General features: G+C 41.9%; 1 protein-coding gene across 1 annotated transcript in view; it reads left to right on the top strand.

The window, feature by feature from the left end:
• Window positions 1–23,316, top strand: part of Rftn1 (raftlin, lipid raft linker 1) — a gene marked incomplete in the record, with an annotated part of 196,131 nt that overhangs the window by 94,198 nt on the left and 78,617 nt on the right. Inside the window, 1 exon segment of the mRNA XM_013515694.1 lies at window positions 17,860–17,968. Within this exon segment, the coding sequence (XP_013371148.1) occupies window positions 17,860–17,968 (109 nt within the window).

The raw sequence follows: 23,316 nt of genomic DNA, 5'->3' as shown, positions 1-23,316 counted from the left end.
ATATGTGTGGAGTCTGACAAATCTTTCCTCTTGACCATATCAGCAAGCTGTACTCCCTAGTGCTTAAAAGCAGTACAGATTGCTGAATGAATCAGCTCTGGCCACCCAGTGTCAAGTCATGCAGAAAGAGACAAAATCCTTTTTGGCTTTTTGCTGTTTGATTTCCAGGAAAGCATATCTCGAGAGAGTGCTCAGCCCCTTGTTTCCCCTGCTGGAGCTAAGAGTCTAAATTCCTGAAGGCTGCCTTTCACTGAGATAGGTAGGGCTTGCAAGCTCACAGCCTATAGGGCCTGGTTGGTGGACTGGAGATTCTGGGAATTGGAGACCCAGTTTCTTAGCTCTGTCCTAGTGTTGCCAGTGTTACCAGATCTTGGTTTGTTTTTTTTTTATTTCAAGAAGAGCCAGAAATCTAGATTTTTATATGAAAACTTTTCTTTTTAAAATATTACCTTTTTCAGAATGGTATTGTGCACCCCAAATCCAGGCCGTACACTGTCATGTTGAAGTCTTTAAAATTTCTAAGTGGTGCCCCCTTCGGTGGAGTGAATCATGCACCTTTTGAGTGTTCTGTTCTCCCTGTGACACACAGCAGTCGTTAACTTCTCAGATCCTCCTGTGATTGTTTTAAATATGTCAGCCCACCTGCCTCCTTGCTAAGTCATCTTTCATCTCTGGATTCATATTACTTTGCGTGCTGGTAGGCATACTCAATATGGTCTTCCTAAATAGTTGAGTCAAATAAAACCATACCCTGAAATTTTGCTACAGTTGTTTACTAAGGAATCATACATTCATTTTAAGATGAATCTGTCTTTGGTTTACTTATTTGCCAGTACCAAAAACATATTGTGATAATGCACCTATGTAGGGTAGACCCCACATAATGGAACACACATACACACATGCACACACACACACACACACACACACACACACACACCTTTCATTGCCTGAATAATAGTGACTTGCCACCGTAGTATATAGTATGTTGCTTTTTACTCCTCCTTTTTTTAAAAAACGAATTCAAAAGATGGCCTCCAAAGGAGAGAGAATCTTTGTGGACCTTAAGTGGAGTATAAATGCATCACATTGCCTTTTTTATAGCCCGTGAGATAACAGGAACATTTTCTTTGGCATTTGAAAAGGGCAGAATTGGGAAAGTACAAAATTATATTGGAACTAAAGAAAATTCTTTTAAAAATTACAGTCAAGAAGTACCCTTTTTAAGTGGACTTGTGTCTCTTTATGTCTAATTCTTACCAATTACTTTGACTCTTGGGAGAATTATAGGTCTTCTAGAAAGAGGTTTCATAATTAAGTGAAATACACAGGGGGTGGAAATGCCTACTGGGGTGTGCCCTAGAAAATGCTCATATGAGAGGCTGAGAATCCGCCCTGGGGCACGCTGCTTGTTGGAATCGCAAGTGAGGAAGAAAAGTAATGTCTGCTTTTGCAGTGATTGACGCGTGTTACAGGCGCGGGGAAACCTCAGCAGCCGTTGTATCCCCAGGGAGCAGAAAGTGAGGCAGGTAGATTCGAACCTCTGTTCTTTAATCAAAGCAGGGAGTAAGCAGGTGTTTGCTTAGTGTGGAGGTCATTATTTTGGATTTAGAAATAGAAATCTTTCCCTTAGCTGCCCCTTGTTTTTCATGTGTGTATCATCCTTGATAGTTTTTCTGAGTCTCTCGAGGGGCGTGGAGAGTTTGATTAGCTCTCTGGGCTGCTACCTTGCCCCCGAGGAGCTGTCCAGCATCACCAAGACTACCTTAATTTATTCCTCCTATTTTCCCATCTTACTCTGGAGTGACACCCTTTGCTGGTGTGTTGAAGTTTCAGGATTCACTGTTAATTATTGTGTTTGCACTTTCCAATCTAATATGCCAGTGTAAAGCCACATTCTCATGAGGAAAGAGAGGTTTTTTTGCCAATCCACACCCCTAAATGGCTTGCCTAGTGACTCTTATTCTCTTCCTCCAAAGTGTTGGCCTTTATCCCTGAGGAGAGAATGGGAGAGACGTGCCTGGTGTGTGTGAGAGCTCATTTATCCCCAGTTTTATAGCTGGCCTTGATTGCCTGTGTCTTTCTCGACATTTTATTCTTTATTTTTACTTTTTGTCTCCTCCGAGAGAGAGAATTAGCATACTAGTGATTTCCAGGCTTTCCCCAGAAGTATTTTTGAATAGCAGGGAACACAGAGCAGATAACCTAAACAAGAAACACAAGCACTAAATTTCTTTCAAATTTCCTGTGATCTTAAAACTTACGTGAATACTACAGTGCCCTGAAGTGACTGTATTTGTTTTTAAATAAAAACAGATGTCTTCCTGTACATAATACTGTTTAAATCAAAGTGGACGCTAGGAAGATTTATTCTGTGGCACTGCAGGTGGACTATAGGGACATTTAGATGTGATTTTGAGTGCCATATGCACACACTGTAGGCAATTTAGTTGCAAATAATTTTATTAAAGTGTTAGATTTGGGGATTTATATGTCTATTCAGTTTTAAATTTAGGAACTCAAGTTGTCTTTAAATCTTTCTAGCAAAATTTTTTTTACTTTTTTCCTTCCTCTTTGTCAGTTAGAATTAACTTATGTTCTATGTGCTTTTCAAGCGGAAAGAGAGAGATACAATGGATATAACCAATGGTGGGTCCTATAAATGACTAGAACTAATTGAAATTTACATTTTTAGATATGAATGCATAAGCAGGTGAGAAATAACTTTCAGATGCATGTGAAGACATTATTAGTGATTTAAATGTTCTTGGGATTCTGATATAATGATTATTTCTATAATCCACCCAACTGTTTTCTATAATATTTTAAATGGCTGAAAGATGGAACCATTTTACAAGGAAGCAAATACTATAAATATGATTTAGTGTAGTGTGTCATTTCATTTGCTTCCTATTCATCAGCCATAAGGTGGAACTTAAAATGGCTACAAAGACTTGAAAAACCAAATTAGGAACTTGTATTCATACAACACCTGTTTCTGAGGGCCTGAGAGCACTTTGCTTCATTCCTGTGTGTGTTAAGTGTTATAATTAATTCTCACTGTGTCCTCATGATGGTTGTTTTTGTTAATTTTTGTTGAAAACATTATTATGTGTTCACCAGAGGTTTTATTCTATTTTGTAGCTGAAAAATATCATTATCTTCACATATCTTCCACTTCCCACTTTATATACTAGGAAAATGAGGCTGAAGTTTTTCATGACTTCCCAGTACTGAAGTGTGGCTGGCCAGGAGGGAGTGTGCACTGAACAAGTTTAAGTTCCATCTTGAGGCTCATGGAACAGAAATACACCATCTTCTAGCCCATGGGCCCTGGCCCTTACAGACACATCCTCAGAGAATTTCTTGAATTCTCTGAACTTCGCAGTGCCCTCTGTCTGCATGGCTAGGATACAGGACCAGTGGCCTATTGAATCCTCAGACTGGCTTGGTAATAGGGCTGATCCTGGAAAGACTTTGGAGCTCTCAGGTCCATCAGCTCTATTTAGCAAGTTGCTAGATCTTGTTATTTTCTGTAATGGATGGTTCTAAGGCCATGAATGCATTTTATCTCTGCTTCCTCAAGATTAAAATGTGTTTAGTCATGTCTGTTGTATGCGCTCTAAAAAGAATGACGTGAACATAATCCCTGCAGTAGGGTTGTTTATGAAATGCCTAACTCAGTGGTGGCAGACCTATTGTACACACACTGCAGCAGACTGTACCATTGAAAGCTCTGAAAGGTTCACCACCACTGACCTACCATGTGTCCTTGAAATGTCCATTCTCAAACTTGTATAGTCTAAATCCCCAGAATTGCTCTGTCAAGCAACCTGGATCTTACTAGGAACAAAAAAGCCTGTTGAGAAGAACATTCATTTCTAGGCGCTTGTTAGTATGATTCCTCAATTTTGGTGAGAACCACAGTAGCCATCATTTATTATTACTGTGTCTGATCCAAGTCCTTGCTTATTGCTTCATGATACATGTCCTTTTTATTCCTGAAGGTCAAGATGATGAACTTCAGAGTGCTGATTGTCCAAGTCAAAGTTTACACATTTTGTGAATGGAAGAATGAGGATTCACATCAGAATCTGTCTACTTCTAGTTCTATTCTTCTTTTAAAAAATTATTTTTTTGCCATTAGGAGCAAGCTGCAGGTATTATGTTAAGAATTAAGACAGGGTTTCTCAAACTTAAAACTATTAAAATTTGGGCCGGATAATTGTGAGGTGTGGAGAGGAATATCCTGTGCACTGTAAGGTGTGAAGAAGCATCACTGACACCAATCCACTAGGTGATAATAGTAAACTCCCCAGTCCCTGCAGCCGTGGCAGTCAAAACTTCCAGATGTCTCATGATGGACAAAACTGCCCCTAGCTGAGAACCACTGGGTTAGTGTTAGGGTGTGAGGCAGGGATCTCACTTTATTTCTAAGTAGCCGCTTTTGCCAGTTGCATTCATTATATTAACCTAACCTTGCCACTGAATGAAATGTCATCTTTATTACAGTTTGAATTTCTGTATTGCTGTCTTGGTTACTTTTTTCTCGCTGCTGGGGCAAAATACCTGGCGCCCAAAATTAAGGAAGGAAAGGTTTATTTCGCTTACAGTTTGTGGAAGTTTCAGTCCGTACTTGGCAGATTATAAGGCAGAGTGGCACATGGCAGAGAGCTAGCTCAGGGCAGCAGAACACAGCTAAGCTGCAAGCACACACCAGGGCAGAATGGGGGAGGAATGGCCCACGCACTCTTTTCCTCTCCCTTACATATGCAAACTATCCACTCCCGGGGTGTGGGGGGGAGAGCTCTCACACCCATATTCAAACTCTAATAGCCTGCCCCTCAAGCCTGGCCGCTTGAGGCTTTGGGGGGACACACAGATTCAAACCATAACAATTGCCTTAAACTATTCCTGTTTTTTAATTGATCCTTTGATCTGTTATTGATTTTTTTCAGGTTTTTTTTTTTTTTTTTTTTGGTTTTTTTCTGGTACCGGGAATTGAACTCACGACCTCGCGCTTGCCAGGCAGGCGCTGTGCCACTGAACTAAATCCCCAGCCCCTGTTATTGATTTTTATGCTAATACCACACTACTTTTTTGTGCTGGAGATGCACTGCTAAGCATGTGCCCTCCCAGTGAGCTATACCCCCAATCTGTTTTCCATACTGTGGTAATTATAATACATTTGTAATGTATCTAATAGGAAAGGATGACAGTATCCTTCAGGATTGTGGCAATTTTTATACATTGATTTTTTTTTTTTATGTAAAGCCTAAAGTAATTTTCTCCAGTTCCTAATAAAACCTGTTGAAATTATAATTACATTAACATGCTAATTTGAGGATAATTTACACCTTAGCTTTTCAAGAACATAAAGTTCAATATTATTGTTGGAAGTAAATTTTATTTTACACCTTCATAATCAGTCTGAAAAGTCTGTGTATTATCTAGCCTGTGTGGGATCAACACATGTGTTGAAAGAGAACTGAGGCTTCTCTTTATATTGTTATTGAAAACATAGGTGAGAAATGAAGCATCACTAGAGTATTTAACACTCAGGTTGAAGGTAGTTCCTGGCTTGGTGTGAATATCAGAGCCCACTTCTAATGTTTGGACAGGAGTGGCCTGGATGAAGAGGAACACTTACAGTTGCGGATTGTTTGGGCTTTACAAAACATTCTATAAAGTGATTCCAGATTGAAGAGAATACCAGTGATATAAATATGAAATCCCTCCCCTCCCTGCCTTGTGTCTGTCTCTTTGTCTCTCTCTGTCTCGCTTACACATACACACACACACAGATATAGCTACTAAGAGCCTTCTCTAAGAGCTTGTGAGGCACAATGTGAGATTAAAACGTCAATGTCTGCCTGTTCAGATCTGATTAGAAGACATGGAATTATCAAGAAGACTTCTTCAAATGTGGATTTATTTCCATTCTCATTACAATGAATCTCATTTCAAGGGGCTGTTACAACTTTGTATTCTAGCTATTAACAACTGTGACCATTTAAAGTTGTTGCTTATTTTATCTATTTCCCATCTTTCTAATTTTCTGCTTTGGGTTTATATTTTATAACTATGTAAGATGTTCGCATAGTCATAGTTGGGAGTTTTTCTCATGGGAGTTATGTGATCAGAACTTTGGAAGTGGGGCATGGTGGCACATGGGTATAATCTCAACTACTTGGGAGGCTGAGGCTGGAGGATCACAAATTCAAGGCCATCTGGGGCAATTTAGTGAGACCCTGTCTCAAAAATAAAAGGAGGAGGTGTGGTGGGGGAGACCAGTGGTAGAGTGCCCCTGGATTCAATCCTTAATACCACAAAAAAATGGGGGGAAGGGTGAGAGAGGGAGGGAAGAGACAGAGGAGAGAAGATGAATGAGAATGAATGAATGAACAAAAAAGAATGTACTCTTCCCGGTCAAGCTCGCAGTGACCAGGTCCACCTGGACTCACCTTACAGCACATTCACCTCCAAACTCATCAGTAGATTAATCCACACATGAGTACATGATCCAGTCACCTTCCAGAAACCCCACCTATGAATATATGAGATTTGGGGGGACATTTTAGACCTAAACCATTAACAATTTCAATCACCTGACTCAGTCAGAGGGTGTAGGGGAAGACCAGAAGAAACAATAAGCAAAGCTGAATTTGGAACACACGCTTTAAATACAGATGGAGACGAGAACTCCAAGCGCTTAACTGACCAATAACAAAGGGTACCTGGAAGACCATTCATGAGCAGTTATTACCGTATTGTTGTTTGCAGATGGGTGACTTTTTGCGAACAAGTAAATGTCAGGAAGACCTGCTTTTATTCAGTGTTCCATTTGTGATAAAATACTAATTATGTATTATTACCAGCATGAGTTCTTTCTTCACCTACACTTTTTTTTGTTTTGTTTTGTTTTGTTTTTTTCTCCGGTACCAGGAACCGAACTCACGACCTTGTGCTTGCCAGGCAGGCACTTTGCTGCTGAGCTAAATCCCCAGCCCCTTCACCTACACTTTTAAAAGTAAAACAGGAGCCTGCAAGACTCATGGGAGAACAGGACCCTCCCCCAAATCCCGGCCTTGTGTGGCTGCTTCCCTCTTTTTTGGGGGAGTGTGAAGTAAAGTGTGTTTGTTTTCCTCTTGACCTTTTAAGGCAAATGGTGAGCTCCTTTTATCTGCCATGGAGCCAGCCCTTGCTGTAAGCCTCAAGACAGGATGTGGTGAGATTTCTGTAGAATGAACTGCGGCACTGGATAGTTAGATGCCCCTGGTGACAGGCACCCACTTGGCAGCATGCCGCTCCTCGAGTCTGTGGTGAGGGCATGTCTCCTTTTCACATCTCTTCCTATCATTTCCAGAAAGTGTCTGTAGATACCAAACCCTTTCAACAGAAACAGTGAATGTCTGTTGGTAAAAGAGGAAGGGAAGGTCAGAAGGGACAGTGACCTCTTGAAGATGCGGTGGTTGTCCTCAGAACTCCCCTGATGGGCTCTATAGTTGAGAGTTTTGTTCAGTGGTATCCTAGGATTTGTTTACTCAACGCTTTTCTCAAGTATTTAAGCTTTGCTATTAGGGGAAACCTTTAACTCCAGAGGCCTCACTTTAATTTTGTAGATTTGGTTCATTTTGCTATAAGGGGGTCAGGTAAATGATGGGAAACCTTTCCCCAGTGTTCTGAAAGCATTTTGGGAAGCTGCATTTTATTCCCTACCCCATACCGACCACCTGCAGAAATAAGACCTAAACTCTGTTTCGCAGCCATCTACTCCTTCGACAAATGTCTTAGCTCAGCTCTCCCTCCTGCTCTCCTAAAATATTCCTCCTCTTCTTACATCACACACAACGCCACCTGCTTAGTGTTCCTAAAATCTGTATCTTTGCATCTTCTGTCTGATGCCGGCCGTGACTCATCTTCATGGCAGAATGAAGGTGAGTCTCATCTTTCCTTTGCCACCTTGCTTTCCACTCCTGTGCTGTAGCTACCACCCTGCATCACAGATTTCATTCCGACAGTGAAGTCCTCATGCATTTGTTAGGCCATGAGTATTGGTCCAGCTGAGTAACAAGAACCCCCAGCTTCACATACCTTTTGTTAAACTGACCTATTTTTATTTCCATGCTTTTTTCTCCCACCTAGATCTTTATTAATTTCTCCTCTCAGTGCTTAGAATATCATTTTATCCGTGGCCCCAGGACTAATTTCTGCACCGCCTCAACGATTCAGCCCACGTGCTCTATGCTTTAAAAGAAATTCCCCTAATCCCTGACACTGGAAATAACTGAACTCCCATAGAACTTGTTTCTTACATGGTCTGTCGTCCCGCGTATACACTATATATGTTTCTTGAGGGCAGGTTGTAACTCAGTGCCGTCATTTCCTTACATGTGGTTGATTGATTATCAAGCAGTTGATGGACAGATGAATGAATAAATAGATCTTTTTATTGTCATTAGCTATACATAAATTAATAGAAGTATATATAGCCTTTTTTCTTTTCTTGACAGATCGTTTTCATATCTGTAGCTCATCTCTCTACTATTCCTTTTTTTAAAAAGCCATTTTGATCATTCCACTTGAACTTGGTGTTTTGGGGAAGGAAAAAAAGTCTTAAAATTTCTTCCTGTTTCTCAGAGATAAATTTCTGACAACTGACATTTAGCAATTTTTTTTTTTTCTGGTTGGAGAAGTGCCCAGCAATCTAAGTGTGTGTGTGTCATCAGTTCTTAAGCTTATTTCTAAATGAAGCCAAAATAACCTTGTTGATACACTATATATCCTCTTTCCTTTCTTTTTATAACTAAAATTTAAATTATGTGCTTAGTGTCCTAGAAAAAGATGTTGTTTAAACTCAGTCTTTGAAATGATTTAAGGGATTTACATGTTGAAGTGAGATCTATTAACATGTTTATTTAAAGTAACATGTATGATAGTTTTAACCATGTGCTTATTATTTAAAAGAATAGTTTACAATAGTTTTTTTGATGGGCATTTGTTTTTCAGTAGCTTCAGATCAGATCTGCCCATGCGACAAAAATGAGTAAACTCACTAGTTACTACTTCATCAGAATAATTTGATGCTTAACCCTTTTCCTTGCAATAATTTTGAATATTTAATTCACTCATAAGTGTGAACAGTACTTGTTAATGTGTATTTTTAATGATTTAAAAATGGTTATGTTACAGGCCCTGTGGGAATAGGGTTGGGCTGTGTAAATATAGTGGCCCCTCTTTCTGGGGAAGGAATTTGCCGTGTTATCACAGTGAAATGTCTGCATTGTGTTTATGGCTTAGTTATTTTGCTTTTGATACAATTAGATAATCTGTTTGTTCTTATCTGTGCCCTGGTATCAGCCTTCTGTGACTCACATTAGAGCTTGGTGTGTGTAATGTAGAGGCAACAGACCAGTGGCATAAGTTAAATTCAGTCCCAAAGACACTGGCCTACATAAAAATGTTTACAAAATGTTTTAAAATGTTGTTTGGAGCCAAAATTTGACAATTGTAGCCTATACAACAACATAGTTTAATGGTTCCTTTTACAAAAATGTAGAAGATTTGTAAATCCTGGGCTGGACGTTATAGTAATCACTGGAGTATAAACCCAGTTTATTGTGGTTTCCACTAATCCCATTGTTCCCCTGTATTACTTTGTTTTTTGTTGCTATAGCACGTTCTCTTTATAAAGAAGAGACTTTTATTTAACTCACATTTTGGGGACTGGAAGTCTAAACCACATGTTACCAGCCCCCCATCCCCAACATCACATCATGTCACCCTGCAGGATGTGTGTGTGGTGATGGGGTCAGACGGTGAGACAGGAAGCAAGAGGACAAGGAGCGGGTAATGTGCATTACGTTAATTCCACCCAAGGGAAGCAACCATGGACAAGTTGACTTCCCACCAGCCTCACCTCGTAAAGACTCCATCACCAAGCTGGAGACCAAGCTTCTATCACACAAACCCTTGGAGGACACACTGCAACCATATTCAAACCATAGCCCTCGAGTTCCGTAATGCTATGCATTATCAATCTTGCTCTTGGGACTTTTATTATGGATCACACTGCTCTAGAAAATGGAAATGTGAAAGGGAGTCTGATAGGACTCTAGAGAAAAATAGGAAAGCATCTTTCTTGATGGACCTTCCCTTATCTTCATATCAGAACAAAGTGTCCAGATTATACATCTTGATTTAAAAACTAAAGTTTGGTCTTTCAGTCATTGCCTGTGGGCCTCTGAGTTTGCAGCCCTTGTTTGACCTTGATCTGGCTACCTGGAGAAGGACCACACAACTCTTAGCAGACATGGCTTTTGGGATGAGTGAGACTCTCCGGGTTAGCTCTGAGTTTGCAGTTTTTCTTTCAGTTGATGTTTGTGTATGCAGAGTGAGGTCAGTGTGACACAGAAGAGGTGGTCTTTTATTATGCTGTTAAAGAGCCTGCTGTCTGTGGCCAGGGGTGTTGACCATTGAGGTCCATCAGCACGTGGGCCCAGGGGCTCTTGGCTCTCCTGCCTTGCAGTTAGGGAAGGTCTATGTACAGATGCTCAGTGCCTAAAACTACTTGTATGCGTTTACGTGGCAAACATTTATTTTATTATTTTACTTGTTGACATTCAGTTTTGGCTCAATCCTAGTTAAAAGGTGTCAAAGAAATGAGGATTATTTGGGGTGATTGAATCTAGAAATGGTAATGATTGCATGTGAATGTACTTAATGACATTGTGAATATACTTAATGACACTGAATCATACACTTAAACGTTATTAAAGTAGTAACTGTTGTATGATGTGTATTTTACCACAGGAGGGAAAAAAATAAAAAGAAATGAGGAAAACAGGAAGTTGGAAGTACTTTTTGAGTTTTTCTGATCAAAAGAAGCATGAACCCATCCCTGTTTCTTTTACCTCTGAACCTTTTACTTGAAGGTTTGTTTTCTTCTGAAGGTATAGGAGCCTACATTACAGCACTTTCTGATTTCCCTTTTCTGTGGACTTTCCTGGTTATTTCCCAAGAAAAATCTCTAGGAGGGGTGGTGGATACCCAGCCTAGGAATAATTTTACATTTAACAGCAAAGTTACAAAGATATTACAGAGAATTGTGTACCTGCACCGAGTTTCCTATCTGTTAATAGCCTACATTAACAGTAGATTTATCCAACTAACAAATGAATACTGGTGTATGACTATTATCTTTAAAGAGAAAAAAGTAAAAACAATGATAAAGAATTTCAAAACATAAGAATAGGAAATTAACATGGTTAATATATTGCATATTATCTTCAAAATACTCTTGTATTACAAGATTGATTGATTACAAGAAATAGGCATAAAAATTAAACAATATAAGCACAAGCTGTTTGTTTTAATGAACTAATAAAATGTACTAATAAAATGTACTAATAAAAATTAGTACAATTATCTTAGCTATCTTGTGTACATATATGTGTATATTTATATATTTTTTTCTTTTCCTTTCCTTCTTTTTTCCTTTCCCCCATCCCAGTTGTTCTTTCCTTTTGAGAAGTTTCTTCCCATTTTGCAATATCAATTGCATGTTTTGGATCTTCTTTACTCTTTTAGTTTATTATAGTAGGGAGACAATATGATGTTTACATATGCAAGTCTGATTTATTTCACATTTATTTCATTTCTAGTATGGTCTCAAGTTGCATCCATTTACCTGTAAAAACCTCAAGTTTATCCTTCTTTATAGCTGAGTAGTACTCCATTGTATAAAAATACCACATATTTTTTATCCAGTCCTCAATTGATGGGCATTTGGGTTCTTTCCAAGGTCTAGCTATGACAAATTATACTGCTATAAACATGGGTACACATATATCACTGTGGTATGATGTTTTTAATTCTTCTGGGAAAATACCCAGAAGGGAAATAGCTGGGTCGAATGGGACTTCTAATCCTAGTTTTTTGAGGAATCTCCGCACTGATTTCCACAGTGGTTATACCAGTCTACACTCCCACCAACAGTGGAGAGGGGTTCCTTTTTCCCCACAACCCCACCAGCATTTGTTATTGGTAGATTTCTTGATGACAGCCATTTTTTTCTGGAGTGAGGTAGAATCTCAGTGTTGTTTTAATTTGTATGTCTTGAGTGACCAGTGATGTTGAAATTTTTTTCATATATTTATTTGCCATTTGTATTTCTTCATCTGAGAAGTGTGTATTCATCTCAGATGTCCATTTTTGGGTTGGGTCTTTGAATTTGGGGTGCCTGATTTTTTTCAGTTCTTTATATGTTCCAGATAAAAGTCCTTTGTCTGAGGGATAGTTGGCTAAATTTTTTCCCAATTCTTGGGTTTTCTTTTCACTCTGTTGGTGATTTCTTCTGCTGTGCAAAACCTTTGTGATAGGATGAGATCCCAGTTGTTGATTCTTTCAAGTATTTACCATGCAGTTTGGGTTTTGTTCATGAACTCCCTGCCTACCCCTATGTCTTTAAGATTTCTTCCTACTTTCTCTTTCAGTAGATTTAGTGTTTCTGTTTTAATATTTAGATCTTTGATTCACTTTTACTTTAGTTTAGTGCCTGGTGGTAGACCCGGGTCTAGTTTTAGATTTTGACATGTGGAAATCCAGTTTTTCTAGCACCATTTATTAGAGAGGCTATCTTTCTTCCAGATACTGGTATGTGACTATTATGCAATTTTTATTTGAGTTTCCCCAGTTTTTCTATTAATGTTCTTTTTTAGTTCCAAGCTCCAGCCTGGGGTACCACAATGCACTTAGTTTTCCTCTTATGAGGGTTTTAAAAATGTAACCAGGCTCTGATGTCTTCACACTTCTTTGTTGTCTCCATCAATCAGAAGCACTAAATGGGCGTGCCTTGTTGACACCATGCTGCTATGCTCTTAAGAATTTGAATTCATCTTTTTCATTCTTCGTGTTCAAGACACTGTACAGTATTTATGCTCATTAATATCCCCTTATTTCTCTTTCCTTTCAGAAAATCTGCTTGGAATGGCTGAGATTAGACCCCCGCCCCTCTCTAGTGCTATGCACAAATGGGGGCTCTGGGTCAGGGCACTTTAATTAATCTCCCGAGTCAGTTTCTGAGAAATGATCTGATAACACAGCCATCATTTCTTGCAAAGTCTTAAACAATTCTGAACCAAACTGATAGATGAATTTGACAATCTGCCAATTTCACAGGACAATCGTATATTAATGGTATTAATTTGGTAGTCTGCCAATTTAACAAGACAGCCATATATTCAAGGTAAACAAATTTCTTCATACCTGTTTTTATAGGATGGATTGCTCTTGGGATTCCAAGAGGGTAAGTAAATTGCAAAGAAGATTATAAGTTTGTTAATTGAAGCAATTGACAGGATGGATCATGCCCTGCTCTGTGATACATTTCCTTGAAATGACTTTGAATATAATTTGTCCTCCTGGTTTTCTTCCTTCTTCCCTGATTACTCCTCCTTTGTTGTTTCTTCCTCTCTTCTCCTTAATCTTTTCATGGCAGATGATCTTGGAACTCAGTCCTTGACTCTTCTTTCTCCTTACTGAAGCAGATCTCATATGTAGTCTTAAAAACACTATCTGGAAGCTGATGCCCCTCCCAATTGGCATACCTAGCTGCCGCCTATAACTTCCAGACTTGAATATATGTTCAGCTGTCTGCTGGATCTCTCCACCCGGATGTGTGCTGGACATGTCAAATTCAGCATGTCTGAGACCCAGCTGTTGACCCCCTCCCCTAGCCTGTGACACCAAGCCTTCCCTATCATAATCATGGCAGCTTCATCTGTTCTCCCTGTTGCTAGCAGAAGGATGCCTGGGAAAGAATTCCTTCCTTTCGCACCTTACAACCTTGTCCACACAAAAACTGTGAAGAATGCAGATCTTGACACTGCTACCCTCCACTTAGAGCTTCCATTGTCTCTTATCTGAACACTGAAGTAGTCCTTCAGCTGCCCCCTGCAGCCAGAGGCACACTTTAAAAATAAATCTGATCATGTCGCTGTTCAACAGCCTGCAAGGACTTCCCCTGTTGTTGAGTAAAAGCTTCTGCCTTTACTCTCCTTTAGGGTCTGCATTGTCTAGTTCCTTGTGCATTCCCTAAGAGACATCTGCTTCACTCAGCAGTGAAGAAACTAAAGGCCACAAGTTTCAAGTAAATTCTCCCAACTCCCTCAGCTTGCAAAGGACCCACCTCTAGTTACCTCTGGAGCCTGTAGTCTCCAACTAATGCAATCCAGTGGCATTTATTGAGTTGGGGATGGAGAATGACAAAGAAGCATATTTCACTTTTAAATATGTTCTTCTCAGAGTGCCTTTAAGTGCAGAGTGTTTGGTGTTAATTTCCAGACCAGACTAGCCTTTATCTCTACTTTTCCTTAGTACTTAAACCAGGGCCTCTCTGTCCCTTCTAAAAGTGGAAAGCATCTGGGCTTCAGTCCAGGGGAAGTTTGGTGGTTTCCCACGTCCTTTTCCAGGATGATACAGTGACATGGCCTTTTGGGAAACAGGACTGGCCTTTCCCCTCCCGCACAGGAGGGTGGGCCATGTCTGCTCAGTTGCAGTTTAAAACTTAGAAATTTGATTGACTGGGCTTGGGCTGTGGCCCTTGGATGGCCATGCCCTGACCCCTGAGCCCTTCTACAAGATCTACATTTCCCCTTCCCAGGGTGATTCTTTCCCCCATGATATGAAGTCTATGCTATCTGACAGAGGCTACTCTCAAGTGTCTGAATGAACTGTGTTAGTTTTCTTGTGCTCTGTAATTATGACCAACTTAGTGTGTCAAAACAACATCCATTTATTATCTCTTAAGTTTCTGTAGCATCTCTGGTTTCTCTCTTTAGGGTCTCGTTAGGTTGCAGCGTTGGTGTCAGTTGGGGTTGTGGTCTCATCAGAGGCTCAACTGAGGAAAACCCCACTTCTGGGCTCTCTTGGGTTGTTGGCAGAATTTATTTCCTTGCAAGGATCAAGATCCTTGTTTTCTTGTAGCTCTTGGTGAGGGGCTGCCTAACAGTTGCTTGTCACATAGCCCTGTCATAACATGCCAGCTTCCTTCTTCAAGCTGGCAGGATGGAGTCTTAGGACATAACGCAACCATGGAAGTGACATCCTACCACCTTGGCCCCAGGACCTGCTCTCACTCAAGGAGAAGGAATGCATAGTGTGTGAACATCAGGAGGTGGTGGTCACCGTGCCAACCATGCTATTTCCCCCATCCAGGAAGCAAGTTTTGCTAGTGGCTCCTTACATAGGGTTAGTGGCATAGAGAGGGTTTTTATGTGACTGTGGTTCTCTGCGCAGCTCTTGCCCCTTCATGACCACAGCTGCATCCTCACAAGAGTGCTGACTTAAAGGCTTGGGCAGGAGCTCACATCCATCCTTGGAAGGCTCAGAGATCCTCACCACTCCTCTCTTTCAATTCTTCTCAGTGTCACACTCCTTTCATGTCAAATTGTGGGGCTAATTCCTAAGGGAAGGGGAAGACTTGTTAGTTGTTTATATGGTCTCCCAGTGTGCATTGCATTTGCTTTTTCAAGAAACTGTAGGCTGAGATGTAATTTGTTTATGGTTCATCTAGAAAACTTATAATGCCTATTCTTGTTAAGCCTTTGTCTGCCTTTCAGATCAGATGTAACTGAATTAATTATTCGGTGAAGTGAACCAGAGCTTACTTTCTTGTTGTACAACTTGTTGCAGAACCAAAGATGACAGTTACTAGCCTCTGAGTTAGATTATTCTTGTGAACCTGGTCTCTGGTTGCTTACAGATTCATCTTCTTTCCATTCATTTTATGAGTGTTTTACTGTAGTGTTGACTTACTTTAAATGATCACAATTTTTCAACCTAATTATTTAAAATCTCAATGGATATTTATAAATACCCTTATCCAGTCTGATGTTATTCTCCATGTGACACAGCCATTGGGATTTTACATTTTCAAAACCCCTCCTCCACTCTGTTCTTTGTCACCTAAGACCTCACATAGTACACTCGAGAGTGTGTCTTGGCCAGATCTTCATTTTCAGAAGTCTGGAACCTCTGTTTTAGTTCTTCTTAGGGAGAAAAATGAGAACCTAAGTTTAGTCTCCGACCAGATATTAAGGCAAGAAAACTAGGGTTCAGAATTGGTTTATTCAACTAGAATTATTCTAGGCTGACCCATGTAATGGTTTAGGTCTAGAGTACCTCCCCATGTCTCCATATTCAGAGGTGGGGTTTTTGAAAGGTGATTGGGTCATGGAGGCACTAGACTCCATAGTAGGTGAATTCATTGATGAGTTCAGAGCCACCTGAATGTGCTGTCAGCAGGTGGGGCCTGATCAGAAGAGGGAGTCATGAGGGTGTGACCCTGAAGGGTGTATTCTTGTCCAATAGACAAGAATGTTCGCTGCTTCCTGACTGCCATGGCTTCAGCAGCCTTCCTGACTCCTTCGCTGCTTCCTGACTGCCGTGGGTTGAGCAGCCTTCCTCTGCCATGCCCTTTTACCATGCTGTTTTGGCCTGGGAATAAACCGCCTGAAACTGGGAGCCAGATAAACCTCTTCTCCTTCAAGTTGCAGGTGTTGGGTATTTTTTCCCCAGTGACAGGAAAGTGACTAATACAACTCGTTAGAAATCAGTATCTTCTTTTACATTTGAAATGTATGCACCTCATTACCCTACCCTGGGAAGGATAGGTTAGAAGCAAAAATAAAAATAAACTATTGAAGTTTTGTCACTGAACCATAGTAGCACACCTGGGGAAAACCCAACCCTCTCATTTTTTTCACTTTTGAATTTCAGGTAAATCATACCCAGATGGTTAATGGTAGGATACATTGCTTTTAAAGCTACATAGGAATCTTGGAAATTCGTTTTTAAAATATTATAACAAATATGCATGCCGAAACTGGTAAGATGTGTGTATCTCAGGAGCATAGCATAGAAGTGGCCACTTTAAGAATTTTCTGGCCTGTTTGCTCTTGCAGAGGTAGGCAGGGCCCTTTTTAGTGAAGCAGTGTCATAAGTGGGCCAGGAGGGCCCGGCTCAGTCTTCAACCAGTGCAGAGTAGCTGGTATGTGGTTCAAGAGCTGGGCAGCATGCCACAGCCCTGGTCGTGCATTTCCAATCCCCACTATCGAGAGAGAGAGCGCATTCTGTTGACCTGTACCTGCAGTTCTTATTGCTACAGGCCTGGCTGGGCCAGAGATTCGCCTTCAGCTTCCAACAACTACGTGGCTTCCAGGAGTTCCCCAGACCATGTCAGCATCACATGGAAGGCCACAAAGGGGTGACAGAAAAGGGTGGGGTTTCTGCTAGTAACCAAGTAGCTCCTGCCCCTCCTGCTGGCAGTTATGTCCTGTGTGCTGCATCACATACTGTGGGAATGTGGGGACCAGCGTAAAGGGGTTGAAAACCTCTTTAATATCTTTTAAGGATTGATTTTTAATTTTCTAAGTGATACATGAATATGTTCTTTTCACTAAAAATATAAAAGTAGACATTATGGCTAATGTCACTGCTATTGTTGCTTGGTGTGTTTTGTTAGGTCTTTTCCTATGCCTTGCATCTAAAGCCAATGCTATATATGTTCCTGGTGTGTCGGTGTGTGCTTAACCTATATATATATTCATTCTACTATGTAAGCCATATTGTACTGAACCTGTGTGCTGCAGTGATGTACTTGGTCATATGTCTTAGAGGTCTTTCTATGGCATATAACTATATATATTCTTTGAGTTGTTTACCTTAAGTTATTTTTCAGCAGTGCTATTTTTGGGAGCTACTTCAGGAAAGAATTTGGGGTTTCACTGGCACTCAGTAAAGAATATTTCTAAAAATACTGTCTAAAACCTCAATCTTTGTATCTTTCTCTGCCTTCAGATCTCAGAAAACTGATCCTCACAATGAAGGCTATGTCTTGGAATTAGATTGCTCCTCTTCCTTAGAACAACTGACAGACCAAAAAATCATCCCAGAGTTCATTAAGAAGGTGAGTGCTGAGGTTGGGGCCTCATTGGACGGGTTCACAGGCTACGAGGGGCTGCAGGGTTAGGGCAGGTCAGGTGCACTCCAGAGGCCTTGGCCTTAGAGGGGAGCTGTGACCGAGACCTTTGGGCAGTCCCATAGCACACACACACAAAACTTGTGCTACAACTGACTCTGGAAGGAGGTGGCTTCCTCCTCCCTCCCTGGCTGGCAGGACCCACATTCTACCTTTCAGGATTGAAGTGGCGTTAATAGCCTTTGGGCAGGCACGCCCACTGCTGGAACTCCTCTGAAACCCTCAAGGGCATGAGAGCCCCACACCCTCTTCCTCCCTAGTCCAGTGGGTCTTTGTTGGGAGTAAACTGCCTTCCGCTTACAATGCAAGAGCATGCCAGAGTCCTGTGGTTCCTGGCCTGTGATATACCAGGGAAAATTGTGTCATTGCAGGGAATTCAGATCTGCCCAGAAACTGTCTGGTTTTGAATGTTTCTTCATGCACATGAGGTTTCACGCCTAACTGCTGAGTCCACTTGAGTTTCAATGTAACACTTACTGCACCGGGAATGACCTTGCCCAAAACTAGGGTTAAGTTATTTCTTCATGTTTATCTTGCGCCCCTTAACCAGTCTTCCCAAGTACAGCCGTGCATCACATAATGAAAGGGATATATTCTGGGAACTGTGCCACTAGGCGATCTCTTCCTTACGGAAAACATCGCAGTGTACTTGCCGTGACCTTCATGGTCTAAGTCAGTCACAACATGGCCTCTTTATGCAGCACCAGATGTATGAGGCTGCTACACACAAAACATGGCCTTGCATGTGCCTTACAGTAAACATTTTATACATAAGTAGATGAGGTATACGCTAAAGATTGAAAAGTATAGTATGGTAAATATATAAATCAGTACCAGTAGTTTGTTGTCAAGTACATATTATGGGACTGGCAGCGCAGTAGGTATGCTGACACCAGCGTCCTCCCAGACACGGGAGTAACACTGTGCTGTGATGTTAGGGTGCTCGTGACATCATTAAGTGATAGCTCCGTTACCATCCTCGGGCATCACAGTAGTATATGCTGTCCATCACTGACTGAAATGTCAGTATGTGGAGCGTGACTATAACCAATGGTTCCCACCCTGAACAGGTTGCGGCGGCTTGTTGGAGGCCCACCTAGCCAGTGTGTGCATTAATAAATATCGTGGGCGGTCACCTTCAGATCAGGATGAATAGTAGGTACTGGGAAGCCAAGTACAGGTTAGCTGTGGTCCTTCCCTCCTACCGTTGTGATGGTACCTGCCGGTGAGCCTTGCTGGGAGGGAGGATGCCGGGCTGAGGGGCAGGTGGATGCTGTGGCCTTGTGTGGTCTGGATGGAGAAGGTGCTCTGAGCTGAGCCTGGAAGGATGAAGAGGAGGCTGTGCTGACGGGCCACATAGAGGCAGTCTGGGAGTCTCTGAGCATAGGGAACAGCGCGAGTGAGGGCCTGAGCAGAAGCGAGCAAGTGTTGTGAAAAGATCAGAGAGGCCCCTGTGAAAAGAGGGAGATTGTGGGGCAGGAGAAGAGCTCAGAGAGCAAAGACTGGGCTCTAAAAGCAATGGGAAGCCATTGTGAGGAATTCTGCAGAGAAGTGAAAGAATTTGATTATCCCTTTAGAGGTTATTTGTTTTCTTCCTGCTCTGTACCTTCAGTCTTACTGAGCATTCAGGCTCCGGGGCCCTGCACCTAACCACTGTCTGTGGGAAGAGCTAGGACCATAGACCAGGAAGCGGATGATCTCTCAGGTCAAAATTGCTGATAATTCTACAAGGATAGTGGAGGCTCGTTCTACACTGGTAGAATTCAGATGATTATTTAAGCAATGGGAAAACATAGTTTTTGTTTACACACATGGAAATCAGAGAACACAAGTATTTTCTAACTCACGCAGGTCTCTGTATAAGTAGGGCCATCTTTGTTGGAATTGCTGCAAGTGCAAAACTCTATAATCAGGCTGGGTAGACTTCCTAGAGGTAGAATTCAACTGAAGAACTGAATATTGGGGAAAAGTAATTGTTGAAATGGTTTTGTAATTAAGATTCCGATGCTTGAAATATCTGAGTGGTATGTAAGTTATATGAGGATGTGAGACCCTGTCCACTCTCTCAGATATGCTCTATAAAAATGTGATGCTGTTCCTTGGTTTTAACCAAACCAACTTGTTGCATAACTGCCGCTGAAGACCACCCGTATAAGGTATTAAGGAAGCCAGAGTCCTGATTTGTGGGCTACTTTGCTGCTGAGTTTCTGAAGTACTGTAGTGGAGATGGGCATCTGTCCAACAGAAGTTAAGCTCAAAGTTATGGGTTTTATGCACTACAGGACACTGGATCTTATTTTGCATCCCAGGGTTCTGTTCTTCTGCTCATTCTATGTGTGTGTATGTGCTTGTGTACCAATATCCGGGGAGTCAATCAGTAATTTGTTAAATAAATGACTGACACTTATTCTATATTTGTGTAAGAATTTTGTCTTCGACGTTGGAAAATGATACCCTTTATTGTACCTTTCCTGCCATACCTTTGGATATTTAATTATTGCATCCCAGCAGACTAGACAAGTTGCACGATGGTATAACCATGAAATTTCTGCCCCGGAGTTGGCCTCCAAATGTGTATCCCAGAGATTCTCCCTCCTGTGAAGAGAAAAGGTGTTAGGATCCTTGCTGCCTGGCAGGAGCCAGGTGTGTTGCGATGCCTCCCCTGCCCCTCACCATGCACCACTGTCCACTGGTGGATGAGGACTGGACTCAGAAGACTTTAGAACTTCTGGCTGTTGGTGCTTGCTGTGACTTTAATTTCTAGGCCAGTGGCATTGACAGCCCTGAAGAGAGATGAAACAGTGCAACTGGGCTCCCTTCCTTCTGCTCCTCCTTTCTGCTGTATGACACGATTTTTAGAGAAAACCCCACCTGTGCATGTGAAGAGCAGAGGGGGGTCTGAGTGCCCCTCTCCAGGGCCCAAAGCTGTCCCCATGATGGCAGAATTTTATACATGTATAAATTTCTTTGTCATCACACAGGTAGAAGACCACAGGTGCTTCCAGGAAAGAAGTAGACTAAAAAACGGTTCAGGTTTCCCGTTGTACATATTTAATGACCAGCTCAGCCCCTGCTTGTATGTATGCAGTGGTGACACTTGTTAATTGCTATTCAGTTAGGGCAAGATGAAGTTGTCGCAGCTTACAGTCATCCCCTCTTATCTGGGTCATTATTCTGTGTGAAATAACGGCTCCTGTTTCTATGACAAGTAGATCCGTCCTAGGATGAGATTGTAATTAACCCATTTTGTCATTGTACCATCATGCAGGATAAGCTCGTATTCTTCTCTACATATTAGAATTAAACCCAAACTGATGCAATTTTTTTCTTCTTAAGAACAGTTTGCCAGCATTATTTTTCCACCAAATGTTTTAAAGTAGCAGAACGTTTGGCTAGAGAATGTGACTAGAAAGGAGACCTCTTTATTTCCAGCAATTAGGAAAAATAAAGTCACTTGTACCTGCGTCATGTAAAATTAGCCAAAGATGCTGTTAGGGTTTGTGTCTAGATGTCCTTCCAAAGCCTCATGCAGTCATAGGGCTTTTTCAGAGGTGTCTGGATCTAGAATATATGAAATTCGTAGTGCTGGGATTGAGGATGCTGGGGTGAAGGGTGGGTGACTGCTGGATTGAGTCAGTCCGCTGATTGGACTGGCACCTCCCTAATCTTGGTAGACTGGATACAATATAAAGGACAGAAGAAGGCTTGTCTTGCTCCTCAGTTGTTGCTTTTGCTGTCTTCTCCCACCGTGAACTGTGCCCCTCTGCCATGTGCCACCCTGCCTAGGAGCCAGCTGATGATGGACTGAAGCCTGCAACTATAATAAAGCTCTACAGTCTGTAATACATCTTTCCCCCTTTAACTTTGGATGTTGGGTATTTTGTCTCAGCAACAAGAGAAAAGTAACTGAGATGGATGCCAGAATTTATAGCCCCTTCCCATCAGGAATGGTTCGTGGAGGGTGAAGGGAGTTGTGTAGAGATGCTTCTATTCCCTCTAAGGTGGTTTTATGAGTGCTTTGGGTGGCCCAGTTAAACCCAGGTTACTGTGCTGTTCTCCCTCTCATATCCTGCTGTGCTTTAGCCAGCTGGCCTGTATGTGAATGATTTGTTATGGACCATCGAACACTTAAAATGCAGAGTTATAGGTAGACTTGGAGAGAATATGTTTTCTAAGTTTTAGACCCAAGTGCTCAAGGGACAAAGAGTCAAGAGGCTATGGGAGAATGACAGTGTCCCCCAAATTCCCGTGGGATAAAGACTCAGCCCTTATCCCAAAGGTGTAATGGGAGCCTGCTTGTGCGGCTGGTGAGTCTGAGGGGGCCCTCTGCACCTTCCTCTTTTTCAGAGTTCCCCCAGGATTGTATAGAAAAACTGAGACAGGATGACAGACCTGTTTGTTCACTCATAAGGATGTTCAAACTGCTTGTTCTTTAGAACTTCTTGGGCAAGTGCTTATGCGTTTAGACAGCACTTTAAAGTCTTCAGAGTCATTGCACGCATTTCCTGGTTTATGCGTCTGGTAATTCCATTCAAGAGGCCAGCGATGTCTCCCTCCTATACTCGAGGACACTGAGTGTAAGGGGATGAGCGCACTGCCCTGTGAGTGGGACCTCTGAGCCCTCGATAGGGCCTGGGTCAGTCCTTCCCAGGGGAGGGACTGTGTCAGTGACAGCACTTGGAAGCAGCAAGGAGATTCTCTGGCCAGTGCACTGGGGAAGGTTCAGAGACTCGCGCGCGATGGCTCTGCAGAGTTGGGTTGATGTTCACAGAGCTGAGCCGCAGAGTGACGGTGCCGTCCCTGATAGGGACAGGAGCATGAATGAAGGCCCAGGACCAAGAAAGAGCCAAGGCTCGTTTGCATGAAAGGAAGACTAGACAGAGGGAAAAGCGGGTGTGTTTTCTGTAGGGTTTTGACCACGTGACGCAGAGCCCTACTCCTGTGAGCTCAAGTAAGTCAGGCGGGTTTATGATGAAAATGCAGGGAATCACCTGGAGCCCCAGGGCAGAAAGACAGGCAAGGGAGGGAAAACAGCTTTGTGCTGCCCCCAGCTCTGGCTGTAGGATGTGCTGCTGGCCCACATTTATAAATTCACAGGTTTATTTAAATTTAAAGTGGATTCTCCACAAAACGAATCTCCCTTACGTGCCAGGCAAAACTTGTACTAAAGCACTTGTTTGCACTTTGCCCTTAACCCTTATCACACTCCTAAGAAGGTTTGTCCCCATTTGACAGGCGGGGAAACTGAGGCAGAGAAACTACACCTTTTGGCCCAA

Source organism: Chinchilla lanigera, unplaced genomic scaffold (assembly GCF_000276665.1).
Source record: "Chinchilla lanigera isolate Chin_1 unplaced genomic scaffold, ChiLan1.0 scaffold00029, whole genome shotgun sequence".
NCBI classification, from domain to species: Eukaryota; Metazoa; Chordata; class Mammalia; order Rodentia; family Chinchillidae; genus Chinchilla; species Chinchilla lanigera.
This window is presented reverse-complemented; position numbering and strand designations above follow the sequence as displayed.